Consider the following 19748-nt stretch of genomic DNA (forward strand, 5'->3'; position numbering starts at 1 on the left):
GTTAGTTCCTCTGCTTCATTAGTTGTTACTTTGGAAAGTTGAGGATTATTCCGAAATGTTTCAATCTTTTCTTCCTTGTTTTATTATAGAGGTCTTTATAATATGTGGCAAAGGCATTTATAATTTCTTGCGATTGGGCGCTTAATCTTTGAGACTATCCGACTTGATTGCACTTTGCAAAGCTGGAATGCCAGCAGCTTGCTTGCCCTGTTTCCCATCTCATAAGTTCGACCGGTAAATCGGAGTGCCCCTTCCGCTTTGTATGTCAAGAGTTCATCTGATTTCTGTTTACAATTTTGCAGAGCCTTTAGATCCTTCTCATCTCTAAACTGTTTATGTTTTCTTTCTAATATTTTTATCTCCTTTTCAAGATTAACCTGTTTTTCCAAACGCTGTTTCTTAAGGGCAGTCGACATTGAAATAATTTTTCCTCTAATTACAGCCTTTGCTGCGTCCCATAAAAGTGAAGCCGGAACACTTGCATTATTATTTATTTCAAAATAGATCTTAAATTGTTGACTTATCCTCTTCCTCATGAGAGGATCTAACAGCAAGGATACATTAAGTTGCCAATATTTAAAAGTAATATTAGTCACCAGGTTGAATTGAAGGGTTACGGGTCCATGATCTGATATGGTAGGCTGGTTCAATATTACAGGATTCCACCTTTCCAATATCTTGCTTGGATATACAAGAGAAATCTATCCGAGAATAACTACCGTGGACCCCTGACCTAAAGGTAAAGTCCCTCTGTCTCGGGTGATGGTGACGCCACGCATCTATAAGTAAGTCCAAATTCTTTTATCATCGCAATCAGCGATGTAGATTTTTTTAGTAGTGTGTCCACTGTCTGGGGAAAGACTATCTATTTTCGAATTTAGTACACAGTTAAAATCTCCACCCAAAATAACAGTTCCTTTAGCATTACCGGCCAGAAGTGAGGCTATATCATTCAAAAAGTTTGGACAATCCTCATTTGGTGCATATATATTTAGAAAAGTGAAATCTATTCCCGTAATTGACCCCACAACCATGACATATCTGCAATGTCTTTTTCTTTAGCAAAATAAACAGATTTGTTCAATAGTATGGCCACTCCTCTCTTCCTTCCCTTTTTGACAAGAAGCACTGTACACCTGATCCACCCATTCCCTTTTCAGTTTCCTATGTTCAGTTATTGATAGATGGGTTTCCTGAACGAATGCTATGGAGACTTGCATTTTCTTTAATTGACTAAGAAGTTTTGTTTTCTCTTAATTGGGTTATTGAGTCCATCTATATTGTAACTGATATACTTCTCACGGTGTCCTTTTGGTACCTTGTGGGCATCGTTTGTCCTAAAATTACACAAAACATGAATATACAAAGCCTAACAAAACAAACTTGAACAGTTCCCTATTCATTTGTAAGGGAGAACATAAGACTTCCAATTCTCCAGCAGGCTGTCTAAAGAGAATAGCCATTGCAGCCTGCTCCCGGTGTTTTAAGGGCAGAGAGGTGCAGCTGTCACTCTCTGGGAGGATTGCACCGAGTGCTAGTAGAGCTAACCACAAAAGTGTGAACACCCTGGTGGTAAGCCTTTGCCTTATAACAGGCTATGTGTGATGCACGTATGTCCTGACCTCCTCTCACTAAACCCCTTTATTATAAAATAAGAATCAGAACATATCGATTTACCAACAAGTCAATATATTTCTTCAAATAAAATAATATAATATACATTCAGCAGCTTAGCAGCCATTTCTCATGTCCAGTACCTGTGTGGTTTACACATCATCTTCATTCATGAGTGTTTTAATGTGGGCGCTGGATAGCGACATCATGTTTTGTTTTCTTTGCCGGTCACGGCCATTTCCTTGCACTTGCCATCGGTCTCTTGTCAGCTCCCTCTGTAGTCTCTGTCTCGTCGATTTGGACATTCAGGCATGTTATTTGGTCGCGGACCCGCGAAAATTTGCGTATCGAGGTATCAGTTTTGACACCCAACGTGAATCGCCCAAATTCGACGAGAAAAAAAAAATATAGGGTGTAAAGGGTATAGGGTTGGATCGCACGTAGTTGTCAACAACGATTGGAGAGCATTATCGAAAGTTAGATGTAGCTGGGAAAACGAGGCGCACGGTGTGCGACGATGAGACAAAATACAGCGACAGAGGATGCCAAGCGCTGATAGACCACATGAAAACGAAAAATCATGCCAGGAAATTGTACGAAAAGCGCTCTAACCACCAAATGCCCAGCAATTTTTTTCACCCGGCGGAGGGAAGAGACGCGACAACAGGACCAAACATACGGGATCAGTAGTGTGTACTTGCAACCATAGACATAATAAAGAGTAGACACCGCTCGGGCTGCTGCGCAGCGAGAAATACGGCCGCCCTCTCGGTCCGGTCACCCGCTCCACTCAGCGCCGTTTGACAGCGCTGAGTGGAGTGGGTGACCAGACCATCTTAACTCTGAATAAAACTGATTTTCACGCGTTTTTATTTTTATTTTTTGCTGCAAATGTCATACATGTAGCTATGATACAGGACAAATGGTTTGGCGTATTTTAATATTCATAGCGGGATTAACAGTAATAGAATATTCTGATATTCAGCTCGACTGTAGACAGGTATTTTGCAAACACTGTAAACACACACACACTAATATATGTTAGAGAAGCAGATAATGACAGTAAAGTCAATATGATTACGCTATAAATACATATATAAAGAAAATACTGACTAATGAACACATATTTCTATATGTGGAAATATGTGTTTGGGAGGCCCCCCCAGCTCGGTCGCTCCGCTCCCTCGCTTCCAAGGATTCACTTATTTTGTAATTTCCCAATGACATGCCTGGACATTAATTCCAAAAGTTTCAAACACCTTGTCTCCTGAATCTGTAGTCATTCTGAGCCGCGCTGGATAGGGACATGTAGCGCGAATCCCCTTCCTTGCAAACGAAGCCAGCGATGGACGTTGTAATTAGGGATGCTGCGATCCTACTATTTTAATTCCGATCCGATACCAGCGCATATGTTTGTCTCTCTGTTTTGACCATTAGGTTCACTTTTTTTGTACTGATTTTGTAGTGTAATGTAAAAGAAAAGGTTTGATCGAGTGACATCACTCAAAATGAAAATAACATCCTTCCCAAGATGAATAGACCACAATAGTAAGTTATTATAACAAAGGTTAAACCATTTAATAAATAAATCAAAATGTCATCCAAATACTGACTGTTGGTTCCAGGAGGCCTATAACAGCAACCTATTAAAATTGGCTTTAGGTGAGGAAGATGTAATCTGACCCATAGCAGTTCCAGATAATTTGGCATGAACTCAGCACAGAGTGTATATTGCTATGCCCCCTCCATGTATATTTGTGTCTCTCCTAAAAATATTGTTGCCGTCAATGGATACCTCAGCATCACGGACAGTAGCATCCAGGCGGGTCTCTGACACAGCCAAGATGCGAACGGTGTGTTTTCGAGTCAGATTGTTAAGCTCGCGTACCTTATTTTTTACACGACAGACATTTAGATGGGACATCACGAGGCCCTTTGCAAACATGTTAAACATCACGATGAATGATATGACTTAACACAATATTCAACTGTTTACAGAGAGTGATGGACTTAAAATGTCTGCACTCCCAAGACAGTGTCATCGGTGGTATTTGTCCAGTTCAGCGAGGTGTCTAATAACTAGCACTTTTGCCTCCTCTGGTGTTCATTTGAGTTTTCAAAAAATCTTACAGTTAGCTGTCCATGTTGATTGGATTTTGTGTAGTTTCCTCAGCAAGCGGGCCTGTCTTGCGATATCTGATTATTTCTTTGTCAGATGTACACATTGGTTCCCCTCAACTTTCTCCCCTGACGGAGCAATGCCATTGTCTGTTTCCTGTTGACAAAGCAAATTACTAGAGGCGGTTTATCACTTGTGGTTTTCCTAGGGAGAGGATGACGGGTTCGATGTCACAACTGTTTACAGTTATTCCTTTACTGTCAAGGAAGGTGATGACCTGTTGCTCAGTTGAGTCCAAGTCAGCCTCAGTGTGCTGTTTGAGATCTGCCACCCGGGACTCCAATATTGCTGTGTTTTTATCTTTTTCAGCATTTAGTATTTGTAGGTCTTTGATCTGTATCATCATGTCCAACAGCAGTTTTTGGTCTTTGGCAATGTTGGAAGTGTCTTCAGACATGGAGTTTAGTGACTGCTTTATGTTTTCCACCACCACCTCCTCCTCCCGTAAGCATAGACTTTTTTGGAGGCATTATGCTCCAGATGACCTTACATCCACAGACTGCTTGCTAACTGAATGGTTAGCACTGACGCTACTACTGTGTTAGCTCGGAGCGAGTCACTGTTCAGTTTACTCTCCGCGTTGTCAGTGCCCAGCTCTCAGCGAGGTGTTACCGCAATGAGGTGACAGCCTCGGGCACTGGTAGCTGCTAACACCTGGGTGCCGCGTAGTCGGGCGGCTCGGTAAACATCACAGGGCTTGTAGCGGTGAAAGCCAGTAACACTCACCTCGTTCAATAGTCCGATGGCAGTTTACATTTGGGTACCTGGTCAGGGTTGTAGGAGGTTGGGTTCCATCTCAACATGCATTGGAGCAAAGGCTGCCAGCTGGCCGGTTGGCTGTCACAGCTCGGTACTTCCTCAGCGCTCAGCTTATGACCAGTTGTGATGTTAAACTAAATTCCTTTTCCCGTGTTCAGTGTGAATTGACATGTTGCAACGCTGTTTGGTTCACAAAACACTGAATGCAGTGAAACGGATTACCGTTACTGGCTTGTGCCTTCATGTTTGGAAATGGAATACTCGCAGCAGTGAGTGAGTGAGTGAGTGAGTGGTTGGTTGATTAGGAGAGGTGTTTCTAGCTGTTGCGATCACCTTTTGATTGCAGAATGTACAAATTGCTTTATCAGTATTTACCAGCTCTCCTGTCTTGTTTGCCTGGAACCCAAAATACTCCCAAACTGCAGAAGCTGTGTTATTTTTTGATACCAAGTCACTCTGTGCGGGATCTGCCATCCCCCCCCACCCCACCCCACTCTCTCCCTCCCTCCCTCCCTCCCCTCCGTGCTGTCATGTGACAACGTCACGTTCATAGACTTTATGGAAAGTGTCCAAAAGTAGGCTAAAACATGACTGTTTAAGTGCTACTGGACAGAGAATCAATTTCCGGCATGAAATGACTTTTATTTAATATTTAATCCTTATGTTAACCTTTCCTGCTCAGCTCCTGACCGTGGTCAGGAAGCCCAGGGGAGGACAGTTCTCCAGGGCTGAAGTTAGTGTTGTTACTTTGGGGTTAACCCCCTTCACTTCCTCAGCAGTCGTAGAAGGCAAAGACACAGGAGCCTGGCCTTATTGAAGTATGCTGCGGCTGAACCATACAGTTGCGCTAACTCAGCAGCTACACACCTCTTCTGTTTTCCTCCCTGAACCGACTGTCGTGTTGTCCTCCTTGTTCGCGCGTGCTGCATTCAGGGTCGCTTGGACATGTCACACACACGCTGCTCTCTCTCATAACACTTCTCTCTTATATAAAAGCATTGCATTGTTTTCATGACGGTATTGGAAGTGATGCTGCTGTTATTTGTAAACACTGGAAATATATAGTATTACCGGAATACTGCCCAAGCCTACTGTGTATTTTACTTTTGCGAGGCAGTTGTTGCAAATTGCAAGATGGAGCGTTGCTTATGTTGACATTGCTTTCAGCCATTATACCTGTATGAATTGTTCTTCTCGCTCAAGTCTCCCCCATTCATGTGATTAATGCCACCCTGTGGAGACATTAAGTACTAACGTTAGGGGAATGTGGCAGGCCTTATATGAATTTAAGTATTGATATGTGGCGCCAGCATATCGATAATTGGATCGCATCAGGAAGGATGACAATATATATGTAGTGTGTCTACCAGGTGGCGCTGTGACGAGGGCTGGCGTCTGATCAGACTAGTTATACAGCAATTCTTGGCCATTCACCAGGTGACTCAGAGTGTATTTCAAACAGTGAATGAATGTGATAAGTCATGTAAAGTTTCAGGCTGATTTAAACATGTACAGGCTAGTTATACAGTGTTTCTTGTCCGTGACTGTGATCACACAGGGGAAGTCTGAGGCAGATTGAAGCATGCAGAGGATAATTATACAGCAGCTGATGTTTCATCACCAAGTCCTACTGTGTGGACTGACAAAATGTAAAGTCTCGTGGAGTTACCCCCGAGGAGGGTAGGGTCCTAGGCACCTCTGGTGCCTTGGAGAGTCGGTGCCCTTGCACCGCCTGTCCTCGGCACCCTTGGTGCTCAGACCTTAGTTAGGCTGTGAAAAACAGTATGGTAAGGATGTGTTTGCACAAAAGAAATCATCATCATGAATTGCAGTGAAAATAAAATGCCTTACTATGGTACAATTTCATGTAGCAGACGCTTTTGTCCAAAGTGATGTACAACACAAGCAAGAATTCAGACATCATAACCAACGTGTAGTAAGTGCAAAAAGTGCAAAAAGTGTGATTGGTCGGTCAACAGTGTTGCCATCAAGTTGAAGTTCCTGAGGGACCCCTGTTGATAGGCCGTGTAACCTTAACCCCTTCCCTCCCTCAGCATGACACTGTGAAGGATCTGGCTGTCAAAGCTAGCAGACGAGTCAAGTTGGTTGTTGTAGTTCCGCAGATGTTCAGAGACTTGGTTAAATATTGAGTGCGGTCTGAGATGAGGCTTCTTGAGCAGTGGGGTGACGTGAGCAAAAGAGCTGACTGACCTTGTGAGGTGTCCCCGCTAGGTGGACTCGCGCAGGTCGACTCGCAGGTCTTTACCCCGTGTGGTCTTCCCCACGTGGGGGCTGACGCTTCCGCTGACGCTCCAGCGCACTCTGCGCCATTAAGTAGCCCGCCCGCCCGCCCACACACACAGCTGTTTCCAACTTCACTACAACATCCCCGTCTGCTTTCACTTTGCCAATCAATCAACAGAGGGCGTGACCCGCGTCAGCTGCCCTCACCTATTGGTGCACAGACACACTGAAACCTCTCCTCTCATCCCCCTCAATCATACAATCTTGTGGGCCTTGGACCCTATTGAAACACTACTACATACTACTATTATTGTTCTCTTCCACACTTTGGACGCACATTTTTGCCAGCCTTATCAGACTCCAAAATGGATCCATAGCGCCCCCTACACTTTCCCACAGGCAGCATGTTTCAGCTACAACTGCCAAATTTGATACACACATGCAGCACATCAGGATGAACAGAAAAGTCCTTGTCTCAAGTACTAGCTCGTTTACTGCTCAGGTTCAACAATTACTGTTGTTGTTGTTTGAATGTCTTCTTTTTATTGTCAGGGATCACCACGGTGCTAACTATGACCACCATCAACACCCACCTGCGAGAGACATTGCCCAAAATCCCATATGTCAAGGCTATTGACATGTATCTCATGGGCTGCTTCGTCATGGTCTTCCTGGCCCTGCTGGAATATGCCTTTGTCAACTACATCTTCTTTGGAAGGGGCCCTCAGATGCAAAAGAAGCTGGCAGAGAAGGCGGAGAAGGCCAACAATGAGAGGGCAGCCAAGTATGACGCTGCAAGGGTAAGTCAGTTCCTTTGTTACGTCTCCAATTGTTTGCGTAACGGTCAAGACACTGTTAACACACGGGCACAGGTGGACACATATTTTTAGGCCTTTGCATACATTTGCCTGAATGTTTTCATCTCCTCAGGAGGCAGGTAGTAGGACCGCATCCCTAAAGCGGTCCAATCAGGTTAGAGGTCTTCGCCACTCCCGCTCGGTAGGTTGTTTGTTCCGTGAGACTCTTCAAACCAACTCTGCCATCGCCATCAGCCACCATGGATGTCTTTAATGGTCTTCTTCCCTAGTGCAAGACAATTCATCCATGACTTCAGTAGCTACAGACATCTTCACGACATTACACTTTTTGCTTGTCACATAAAATGTTTATAGCTCACCTTGAATGCATGCTGTCTGTATATGTATTCTCATTGAAGTCATCAATAAAGCCATTTCTCTCATAGCGCATGTCAGGATGTGACGAGACACTTTCTCAGTTGGTGGTCACTGCAGAGGTCCCCCCATCTAGACAATACAGGGAACAAGTGCATTGTGTTACAGTGGATTACTACGACTGTTTGTTTCAACAACTGAAAATGACAGCTTCTGTCCTGCTGAAGTTTGGATACAAATCATGCAGTGTACACTGTAAGCCACTGTCTGCATGTACTAACACAAAGATGATTCCAGTTCGTTGAATGGTAGTTGTCAGCAAATACATTGGCATTCATGTATCCATGGTAACTATCATTTCTGCTTCTTACAAAAATTCACCAGACACCATCATCCCCTCGAGAATAGCGATGACTGGTTGGTTACCTTAAACCGCATACTTCCCTAATTTGACAACTATGTTGGTAAGTTCGCTCGATTTGAACAAATCGGCAACGTAAACGAGGACATGTGGGACTTCGACAGTTGCTACATCTGCATGAATGATGGCCACTTGTCATTCCTGTTGATTTGTTTTGTGGCACACCATAAGCATGGATTATGATAAACTGTATCTGCTGTGTGAATTGTTTCATGTCATAATGAACCGACTGGGAAGACTAAATATAACAAGCTGGCCACAGTTCAACACGACTAAACTCTCCAGCTTCTACATTTTTCTGCCCACCTGTTTGTTTAAAAATTGGTCATCTAAAAGGACAGAAGAAAAGACAAAAGTCACAAAAATTTCTCTTCAGTCATGTCAGTTCTTATGACAATTAATCCTTGAGGAATATGAATGAAATATGAGAGAGGAAGGGAACAACAATCTGAAAAGAGTCTGGACCGAAGCTGCTGTACTCATCATCATAATCTTTACTTCACCAGCCCTACAATTAATAAAACTCTGCAAATGATGAAAATGACTAGTACAATTAGACATAGTAATTATCAACACTACCAACAACAGATGGTGTCCTTTTTTTGGGTTAATCAACATACAGTAAACTACTTCTTAGATATACTACACTTTGGTGTAGTTTATTGGCAGTTTATGGATGGCATTGCACAAAGTACAGGTACACATATATGCATTGACCTGTCACTTGTCATACAGATATAAGCTACAGTATCAGTCAGTTACAATGTCCACATTAATAAGGAGGACAAATGTCTTCATTTAGAAACTGGGGAATGCTTCGTTCGGTGGTTTTCGTATTATACACCTCAACATGATTACAGATCAAACATATTTTGGTCAAAGGCAGAGTTTGTTGCTACTGATTGGTTAGCTCCACAGCATGAATTACCGTGGACATGTAGTCGGGTTAAACCACAGCCTTTGTTTCCACACAATTCTGTCAGATGCAGAAATATGTTTGATCTGCAAACAAGCTGAGCTGTACCTTACTAAAACCACTGAATGGAGCCGTGTAGTTACAATATCGCACGCTGTACGTATCGCATTTCTAGGGGAACCCAACTTGTATCGGTTGGTGATGAAGAACCCCCATAAATAGGATTTTTATGTTTGGCCCTGATTTGCTGCTCATTTACATTGCTGACAGAACACAGAATAAATGACAAACTGTAGCCATTTCCTGCATTGTGTTTAAATGTAACAGCTTTACTTCCTAAAAATAATATTGACTTCCAAACAACACTGGGAATATGTTATTCTTGCAACTCCATCTTTGAACAAGGACTGTCCGGTTGGAGAGGTAATGATTGTTTGCAGATGCAGTATGCAGAGACACTCCAACAATAGTTCTCTACTAACGACTCCGCTTCCGTCTGGAAAGGCTTGCAAAAAATAACCAACTACAAGCCATTGTCCCCCCCCCCACTCTACCGAGCAAACCGGTTGAACGAGTTCTACTGTCGCTTTGAAAGGCAATGGTCAGCTGGCCCCATACCCCACACCCCTGCAGGGGCTCAGAGCCCCACACAGTTCAACACTCAAGACCCCCCCTGCCCAGAGACCCAGCTCACTATACAGGAGAGACACATTAATAGGCTATTCAAGAGGCAGAGCCCCCGCAAAGCAGCACAACCTGACTCTGTCTCCCCCTCCACCCTGAAACACTGTGCTGATCAACTGTCTCCAGTCTTCACTGAATCACTGGAGACATGCCACATTCCAGCCTGTTTCAAGACCTCCACCATCATCCCTGTCCCAAACAAGTCAAGACCCACTGGACTTCATGATTACAGACTTGTCGCTCTGACCTCTGCGGTGATGGAGTCTTTTGAGCGCCTTGTGCTTCCCCATCTAAAAGCCATCGCAGACCCTCTTCTGGACCCCCTACGGTTCACCTACGGAGCCGACAGGTCTGTAGACGACGCCGTCGACCTGGCTCTCCACTTCATTCTGTGGCACCTGGACTCAGCAGGAACCTACGCCAGGATCCTGTTTGTAGATTTCAGTTCTGCTTTTAACACGGTCACCCCTGCCCTGCTCCAGGACAAGCTCCTCCAGCTGAGTGTGCCTGCCTCCGCCTGCAGATGGATCGCAGACTTTCTGTCTGACAGGAAGCAGCATGTGAAGCAAGTCTCCGAGACCAGGACCGTAAGCGCTGGCTCCCCCCGAGGCTGTGTTCTTTCCCCGCTGCTGTTCTCCCTGTACACCAACAGCTGCACGTCCAGGCACCGGTCCGTCAAACTCCTCAAGTTTGCGGATGACGCCGCCCTCGTCGGACTCATCTCTGATGGGGATGAGTCTGCTTACAGACTGGAGGTAGACAACCTGGTGACCTGGTGCAGCAGGAACAACCTCTATCTCAACGCCCAGAAGACAGTGGAGATGGTGGTGGACTTAAGGAGGAACACGGCCCCCCCCCCGCTCCCGTCAAGCTCTCTCACTCCACAGTGCTCACCGTGGAGTCTTTCCGCTTTTTTGGGATCCAAAAAAGCATAGATATCATATTAAAACTGTTATTCACTCAATTTCCCATTTCAACACATTTTGTCACTAAAAGGCAGTTAAAGGGACCTGAAGTGGGAGATGAACATCACCTCCATAACCAAAGAGGCACAGTAGAGGATGTACTTCCTGAGGCAGCTGAACAAGTTCAACCTGCCAAACACTATAATGGTGCACTTTTACACGGCCATCGTAGAGTCCATCCTCTCCTCCTCCGTCACCGTCTGGTTACCCTGCAGCCGCCGCTCATCATCCGCTCTGCTGAGAAGGTGATCCGATGTAACCTGCCGTCTCTCCGGGTTCTGCACTCCTCTAGGCTTTTAAGGCGTGCAACCGAGATCTTGGCCGACCCCTCTCACCCTGGACACAAACTTTTTGAACCCCTCCCCTCAGGGAGGAGGCTGCGGTCCGTCAGGACTAAAACCTCTCGTCACAAGAACAGCTTCTTCCCCTCTGCTGCATCGCTGATAAACACTGCCCGTGCCACTGCAAATCAGCTCTGTTGACTATATTAATTACTACTGCATAGTAACTGTATATACCTTGTCTATTTTATCCATATTTCCTACATCTCTTTACTTATTATTTTATTTTATTTCATCTGTACTTGCACCAAGAGCACCAGAGAAAACTCCTTGTAAGCGTACAAACCTACTTGGCAATAAAACCAATTCTGATTCTGTGGAAAAAAAAGTAAAGACAAATACACTGCTCAAAAAAATTATAGGAACACTTTGAAAATACATCATGTTTCAATACGGGAAAAAAAACAAACTGGATATTAGCATTGATACGGACTGGATAATGTGTTGGGAATTAAAAGTGCCACATTGATTGATGGGAATGAAAATCATAAACCCCCAGGAGGGCTAAATTCAAGACACCCCAAAATCAAAGTGAAAAAACTGATGTAGCAGGCTGGTCCATCTTGCTGAAATTCCTTGGCAGCAACTCAAAATGGTATTCAGTAGTTTGTATGGCCTCCGTGTGCTTGTACGCATGACTGACGATGCCGGGACAAGCTCTGAATGAGCAACACGGTCTCACGGGGATTCGTGAAACTGTCACATCAGTTTTTGTTTCGGTTTCGTGCGCACCAACACGATGTCGTCATGTTTTTCGTGCCGCTCACCACGAGCGAAACCCGCTGTGGTAATCACATCTGAAAGTGGTTTATACCGGCGGATTCATGACGATCTAAGCTGTCCATCGGCGTTTGCGGCCGCTGCGGCTGGATGTCTGGCGGCCGCAAACGCCGATGGACAGCTTAAATCGTCACGAATCCGCCGAATTTGCATAGGAATTTAAAGAATGTCCGGCGGCCGCAAACGCCGATGGACAGCTTAGATCGTCATGAATCCGCCGGTATAAACCACTTTCAGATGTGATTACCACAGCGGGTTTCGTTCGTGGTGAGCGGCACGAAAAACATGACGACATCGTGTTGGTGCGCACGAAACCGAAACAAAAACTGACGTGACAGTTTCGCGAATCCCCGTGAGACCGGGCTGGAATGAGACGACAGATGGTGTCCTGGGGTATCTCCTCCCAGAACTGGACCAGGGCATCGCTGAGCTCCTGGACAGTCTGAGGAGTAACCCCATCGGGTCGGATGGAACAAAACATAATGTTCCAAAGGTGTTCTATTGGATTCACGTTTCATCGTAGGTGCATGTCCACTGTGAGAGACATTATCTAAAAAAAAAAAAAAAAAAAAATCCATTTTTTTTTCTTGTTAGTTACTTCGTGTCTCAGTAAAACTATTTTTATAAATTAACTCTGGCAACAATGAAAGTCATGATACAGTAAAAGCACAACATTGCAGGACCCTAATATGTAGTTTTAAAACACGAGAAAATCTAAAAAATTAGCCTTTCACATATCAGCTCAAATTAAAGAAATGTTGACAAAAAAACAGCTATAACTGATCAAAAACAAGATAATAAATAGAAATCAGAATTGAACAATAGACCGCAAAAATGTTAGGACCAACATTATTAAAGCAGGACTTGTTGAAAGTTTATACTTGAGGAAACACTATTAAATTTTGATGAGTTAGACGTTTAATTCTATGTTAAATGTTAAAATGTGAATCGGGGCAGTTAAACATATTTTCTTAAAACGACTTGAACACGTCATTAAATATCAACATGTTGTACTATAAATACACAAATGCAATGGCTGGCTGTTAGTTTATGTCACTTCATATACCGTACTAAAGCAGGTGAAGAGAGGAGGGATGTGAGCAAATTATGGAATTTCAGACAGTTAAAAAACAGTCGAGACTGCTTTCCAATTAACCGTTAAGTCAAATCTCTTTTTGAAAGAACAAGCAAAAACATGGGAGTAAAGCTACAACGCCAAACAACAGAGACACAGGCTGAGCCGCTCATGAACCCTCACAGCTGCGGCGCGAATTAACACAGGTGTTCGGCGGCTAATGTAGCCAACAAGCTAACTCAGCCGCGTCTCCAAAATTACTCAAACATGACAAAACACAACACGTCACCTGTCGCTAACTTAAAATCCACCAAAACAACGCGTGTATTTACATACTCACCGTCTGTCACTCCTACAACGAACTACAGCAACTTTTCCGACAGACGTTCGACGCATCAACGGAGGAATCGGAGTGATGTTGCACATGCGTATTCTGAAGCGTCTCAGGAGGTTCAGCGGAAGTTGGTGATGACTTTCTGCCACCTGATGGACGGAAGAGGACGTCAACTTACTGATGCTCTATTTACTCTGTACAGTGAGACATCTGTTCATGGGTTTTGTAGGGAAAAAAAAACGTTCAGTCAACAAATACATTTTTTTTTACAAATAATATCCCCATACATCGTATCAATAGGATCTAAAACATAGGATCAATGAAGGAAAAACAGCAGATGTCACTGATCAAAATGCAAGTTTTGGGTCCTCAGCTTTTCAATAAGCCAAACATGGACAAAGTTGAGTTGTCTGGACTGTCAGACCATTAATACTTTTTTTTAGTTCTTGTATTATGGGGCTTTCTGGGTGCATCTCCCCTCCTGGACTATTTAAAGCATCCCTTACCCAAAATAATATAAACCAAACTTATTATTATGAATGAAAGTGAAGATTGCTGATCCTTCTGGATGGTAATACTGGCAACTTTGATGTAGCGTGTTTGTCACAAGGCATACAAACCGCCATGAACGTGACAATTCAAAGGTAAAGTTAGAGAAAAACCTGCACACATTATTTATATGAAACCTGGGATACTTTCTCACTTTTTTTTAACTTTAAAATGGTGCAGCTATCGGCTTAAAATGCAAAGACTTCAGAATCGTAACAACACCTCTCCTGGCAACTCGGAGGAAACAGGCTACAATAAAGCTTCAATGACCTGCATGTTTCATGTTGTCGACTGCACTGTACATCGAGGTATAATGTTTGAAAGATTAAAGTTCTCTGATCCATTGATGTGATCATAATGTCCATGTTTTTTCTGTATTCAGGCGGAACCGCACGGCCACGGGAACATCCTGCTGACCACCCTGGAGATCCATAATGAAGTGGCGGGAGGCGAGATCACCACCAGCGTGGCGGACATTAGGAACTCTCAGTCCATGGTTCAGTTGGACAGCACGGCCTCACAGCACATCCAGTACCGCAAGCAGAGCGGCGGGATCGGGCCGCGATCCGTCAGCCGCCACTCCCTGGACCGTTCTGCCCAGATGAAACGCAGCCGCCTGCGGAGGCGGTCCTCGCAGCTCAAAATCAAAATCCCTGACCTGACGGATGTGAACGCCATTGACCGCTGGTCACGGATCATCTTCCCCTCCGTTTTCTCACTGTTCAACCTCATCTACTGGCTCTACTATGTCTGATTGGACTGTTTTGTTGTTGTTTGTTTGACTGTTTTTTTTTTCATCTCACTTGTTTTTCTTCCTTTTTTCTGTTGCTTTTATACATGATGGAATCTGTCCAGGTGAAGACTGCAACAATACGAGACAAAAGAGAAACACATAGACTGAGAAAAGACTTCTGAGTTTTGGACCAAGTTCTCATCAAAATAGTTTTTGTATTTGCAGTCTTTGAATCCTTAGTACCTAGCTCTTTTTATTTTTGAGAGTATGTACTGTAATTGGGACTTGTGTCGGTCATTTCCCAACGTTTGCCCTCTCAGTAATATGTAAATAGCGAGATACAAAGCCAGCAATTGAATAAATGATACAGTGTTTGCAAAAAAAAAAAAAAAAGGAAACATAATAGCAGTTAACACAAAGATTTTTGTAATCAAATAATAATAATAATAATAATAAAGAAAACTTTATACTACACAGATGATCAGATAAGTGCAGGCAATTCCTAAAAATCCATTCAACTCTGGTACCCTATGCACTATTAATGCATGTAATGATCAGCTGTAGTGGACAAATAATGACTACTTTTTGCCTTGGTTTACGGCACAACTTTGCAGACTGATGTGTATTTGTTTATAGCGTTGATAATATACTTGCTACTGATACAGAAAATGATGCATCAATCTGGTAAACCTTTACCCATACACAAGAATTTAACGCCGAGGATTCTGTCCTCCATTCAGGATGATTGTGACTCAGGTTCTGAATTTTTTTTCGGCATCTTTTTCTTAACAAAGTAAAAGTGTCACTGAAATATCAGTTCTGCTCATTTGATATCGGAGAAGAGAAAAAAAATATATAAAATAAGCACAACTATAAACAAAGCTGCCATTTTTTCACTTCTTCCTTCAAGCAACAACGCTTCAAGTGATAGCATGACAGAATTGCACTCAAATTTAACAAACCTCCTCGAAAAAAACTCTTTACTTTCATTTAGAACAACTGCCAAGGGCCTTTTGGGCGACACAGTTACTACTTAACCCATGAAATATTCTGATATTTTTGTACTCAGTGTCTTCAGGTATTCATTTGATTTCCTATCCTGTTCTTTTTTTTTTTTTCTTTTGTTCAACACCAACTCCGTTGTGGTGATAGAATGGAGAAATGAAACCCATTGTTTTGTACATAAGTACATAGGTGTGTATATACATAAATGTATATATATATATACTGTGTGTACAACCCAAAAATGATCATTTTGTGATTGTCATGCTGGCTATAAACTGTCAGATTACTTAGTGGAAAAAATACAAAAACAAGACAAGGATTAAACCAACAGGTAAAGCATCCGTTTAGTTTTTGAGCATTTGTGGGGCACTCTGAATACATTCCTTCGCAAACAGCCGACCATGTCCACTCTGAGCACTGCATGTGTGTTCAGCTCTGCATTTTAACAGCGCCGCCGTACAGAGGCAAAGTGATGCAAATGGATTTCATAGATTCCTGCAGATGGACCGCGATAAACCCGTCTGTCGAGTAATTATAAGCACACACTAGCATTGAATGTATCAGATCCATTCTTCAGGGAGAGGATAATGAGCCATGGTCATCATCATTTCTCCATCAGAATGTAACGCACTCATTCCTACGCCAAACAGAAACACACAGAGAGAGACGGGATGGCGTTTTACCAGTGTGTGCATGTGCATGTGTGTGATGGGAAATGGATAAAGAAGCCTTCGAGAGAGGAAGGAAAGGCATCGCTAGACCATTTATTTTCTGTGCTGCTCGCTACACTACGGACACATGTCAACATATAATAGTTTTGTGGATAAAAATAGCTCTCCCCCTCTGACTTTTCTGACAAACTGTGTGCCGCTCCACCGAAGGTCGCAGACAACTAGTTCCAACTCGATGATGTACATTTGAAGCATTCTTGTTCAACCGTGGACACGCAGTCCACTATCTGTGCATGTACAAGAACACATGTAGAGAAAATGATTTGCTACTTGATAGGTCAGAGTCGTGATTGACGGTAACTTGTAAAGATGTGCAGTGACTAAGAACTGAATGTATTGTACTTGGATTGTTGCTGCACAAATTGATTTCTGGAAACAGGATTTAACTCTACCCTGATTTATATAGGGCTTGATTCCACGTTCAGTCACCCCAAGGCCAGGACAAGGGTCCAAGACAGAAGAAAGCTACAGATGAAACAATACCTTTAAATATAAAGTCAAGACATTTTGCTGACAGTGTGTCCAGATGTGAAGGTCATTATTGACCACCCAACAGATGTGTGTTCTCCCTCTTACAGCCCATAGTTATTAAATAGATGCTAAATCTCTGAGATCTGCAAAACTTTTAGCTTGTCGAATCACACTGGCCTGCAAAAGATCTTTCCAATCACTTTGTATGCAATCACACTGCCTCTCCAATGCCCTTCCGTCTGAACACACAATCAGAAGATGTTTTGACTTTGGTCTTGGGCACAAAGCAATGTTTATTGATCTCGTGCAATGAAGTCATGAAACCAGTCCGTCCAAAGATGTTTGTGTAGTTCAGAGGACAATATGAAATGTTGATGAAGCTTCAGTGTGGTGTAAATAAGGCTGAACTTTGAAACTAAATATATATATATATATATATATATATATATTTATATATATATATAATAACTGTTTTACAGTGCAAGTCAAAGAAAAAAAATCTTCCTGGCTTACCGATTTCCACTTATGGGTCATGTGGTGAGATTTAAAAACAGTTGATTATTGTATGAGTGAGTTTTTTTCCAGCTACCAAACTACAAAGCATGGTTGAAAAGTGGAAGAGACGGCAACTGTTATAAACTCTAGATACTTGTTTATCATGCATGCAACTACAATTCATAATTTGGGAGGATTTTTTGTTTTTTGTTTAATAAAGATGTTTTGAAAACTCATTTATGAGAGCAGCCAACTGCTCATTTTAGAGATGAAACTATGCCATGTGAGCCTACGTTAAAAAGACTAAAAGAAAAAAAAAGTCATCAAAGACTTCAGGTGTTGTATGGCCTTGGTCCCATAATGGAATGTGAAATGTTCTGTGCTGCCACAAAATGTATTTAGGCTTAGATTTATACTGTATATCTGTATGTTTCTCTTCCTTTTTCAATAGATTACCATGTTAAACCATCGAATAAATGATATACATTGTACCTGTGTATTGGTATTGCTAGCATGCATGACACTTAAGGATCTGCATTCACTATACAGCAACATAATACAATGAAAAGACATCTAACGCTTAAGAAATTATCACAGGACACATGTTAATAAATAAATATGAGCATGGTGCTAAATCCCTGTCTGATCCTATCCAGCTACTCAGTAACAGTTTAAGACTCGATATTGTTCTTGCCTCCTCCCACCTGAATAAGTATCTTCTGTGTACGAGGTGGACTTTATGAATGTGTGCCTGAGTGATGGTGTATCTGAGAACAGTAGCTCCCTTGACAAATAAAGGCTGAGAAAAACACAAAGTCAGTAGAGGTTATTACTGGGTATTAGAAGCTGTCACTGTTCAGTCCTACATAATTGCAGTTAAGTTCACAAACCCCCTTTGGCAAAAAAGTGCAGAAGCTTTTGTTTTTGTTCACGCTAAGTTTTCCACTTTAAATCAAGAGTTCTATCTTTCTCCAAAACCCTTTAGTCCAGCAGTTCTTCACAGGTAAAACTGACATTTCAGTCTAGCTTTAACAGTAAAATATTAAACTAATTTTGTCAGATATTTTATCTCTGGTTTGGCTGCAAGTGTTAAATCATTATCAGAGCATTTGTAGAAAAATCATATCACCTTACTCAGTAAAATGATGCTAAGTGTTTGGATCTGGTTTGTTATTGTCATGGCCCCTCCCTCTCCTGCTCTGCGCTCTGGGTATTCAAGAACGGCTGCGGTGGAGCGCAGCTGGCTTCAATATGCAATCAGCTGCGTATAAAGCCTGGCTCTGCCAACTGCTCCTTGCTGGGTCATTACCTACGGTTCCACGTCGTGTGCATACCTCTGTCCAAGCTCTGTCTCCCCCACCCCCACGGCCTTTGAACTCCCTCGCCGGCTTCGTCTTTCCTCCCCTCATCCTGGATCCCTCGTCTGCTCGTCTCCCCTCCTCCGCTCTGCACTCCCCACGTCTGCCCGGATTCTGCCTGCCACAGCCCAGCCACCGGCTTCATCTGCTCAGCCCCTGCCTCGTCTCCCCATCCCCCCCGGACTGCTTATCGTGAGTCACCCCCTGCGCAGTTAGTTTATCCCTCACCACGGCCAGTCTGGACCGTCGTCCTCTGTTCCGTTAATCCCCTTTTAGTTCCAGTTCAGTTCCCTGTTCTGTTTATTCCCCCGTGCCTCCCGTATGGAGTGCCTTTCTGTTTAATTTCTGCATAATAAATTCATTACCAATTCACCCGCCTGCCTGTTGCCTGCTACCTGGGTTCAAAACGCCCTGCTTCCTAATAGTTATGAACTATTAACATCGCCATGCAATACCTTATTGATGAAACAGCCATGGGAAGATTGAGAAAGTGGACATTAACATCATCTTGATCAAAAACAGATTAATGGTTTTGGATGACATTTTCAGGGAAGGTCAAAAATAACACAAAGACCAAGTGCGTAGATTTTGCAATGATGCACCTCCTAGTCTGGATCCACAGATTTGTTAAAGATTTCTGTATTGTGAGACAGCAGCACAGCATCACTGTGACTATGACAGTAAGTGAACACTATGTCAGGAGCCTGCTGATGATCACATGCTTGTGATCCTCCTACAAATCAACCGCTGCAGACTCATCGGGACTTATCCATTGGATATGATACAAGGAAAAATTGATTAAAGTTGGGGGGTGTTTCTGACCCATCAATTCCCGCCCGTGTCCGTACATAACGTGCACGTGCATAGCACACGCCTGTGTTCAGCGCAAGATCGTTCTGTTTGTGGGTACATCTATATTAAA

The 19748-nt window shown here is 43.1% G+C and overlaps 1 protein-coding gene across 5 annotated transcripts in view; it reads left to right on the forward strand.

Annotated features, from left to right (window-relative positions):
• LOC110950031 (gamma-aminobutyric acid receptor subunit beta-3-like) overlaps positions 1-17959 on the forward strand; it is an 88962-nt gene extending 71003 nt beyond the window's left edge. For 3 of the 5 annotated variants that reach the window (XM_051943559.1, XM_051943558.1, XM_022192412.2), the window contains 3 exons: positions 7349-7596; positions 7727-7795; positions 14416-17959. In XM_051943559.1, coding sequence (XP_051799519.1) covers positions 7349-7596; positions 7727-7795; positions 14416-14787 — 689 coding nt within the window. In that variant the 3' untranslated portion in view covers positions 14788-17959. The remainder of the gene's footprint in view (positions 1-7348; positions 7597-7726; positions 7796-14415) is intronic. The other 2 variants (XM_051943560.1, XM_022192413.2) reach the window with 1 other exon arrangement.
• Positions 17960-19748: the final 1789 nt, after the last annotated feature.

Source organism: Acanthochromis polyacanthus, chromosome 22 (genome assembly GCF_021347895.1).
Source record: "Acanthochromis polyacanthus isolate Apoly-LR-REF ecotype Palm Island chromosome 22, KAUST_Apoly_ChrSc, whole genome shotgun sequence".
In the NCBI taxonomy this organism is placed as follows: domain Eukaryota; kingdom Metazoa; phylum Chordata; class Actinopteri; family Pomacentridae; genus Acanthochromis; species Acanthochromis polyacanthus.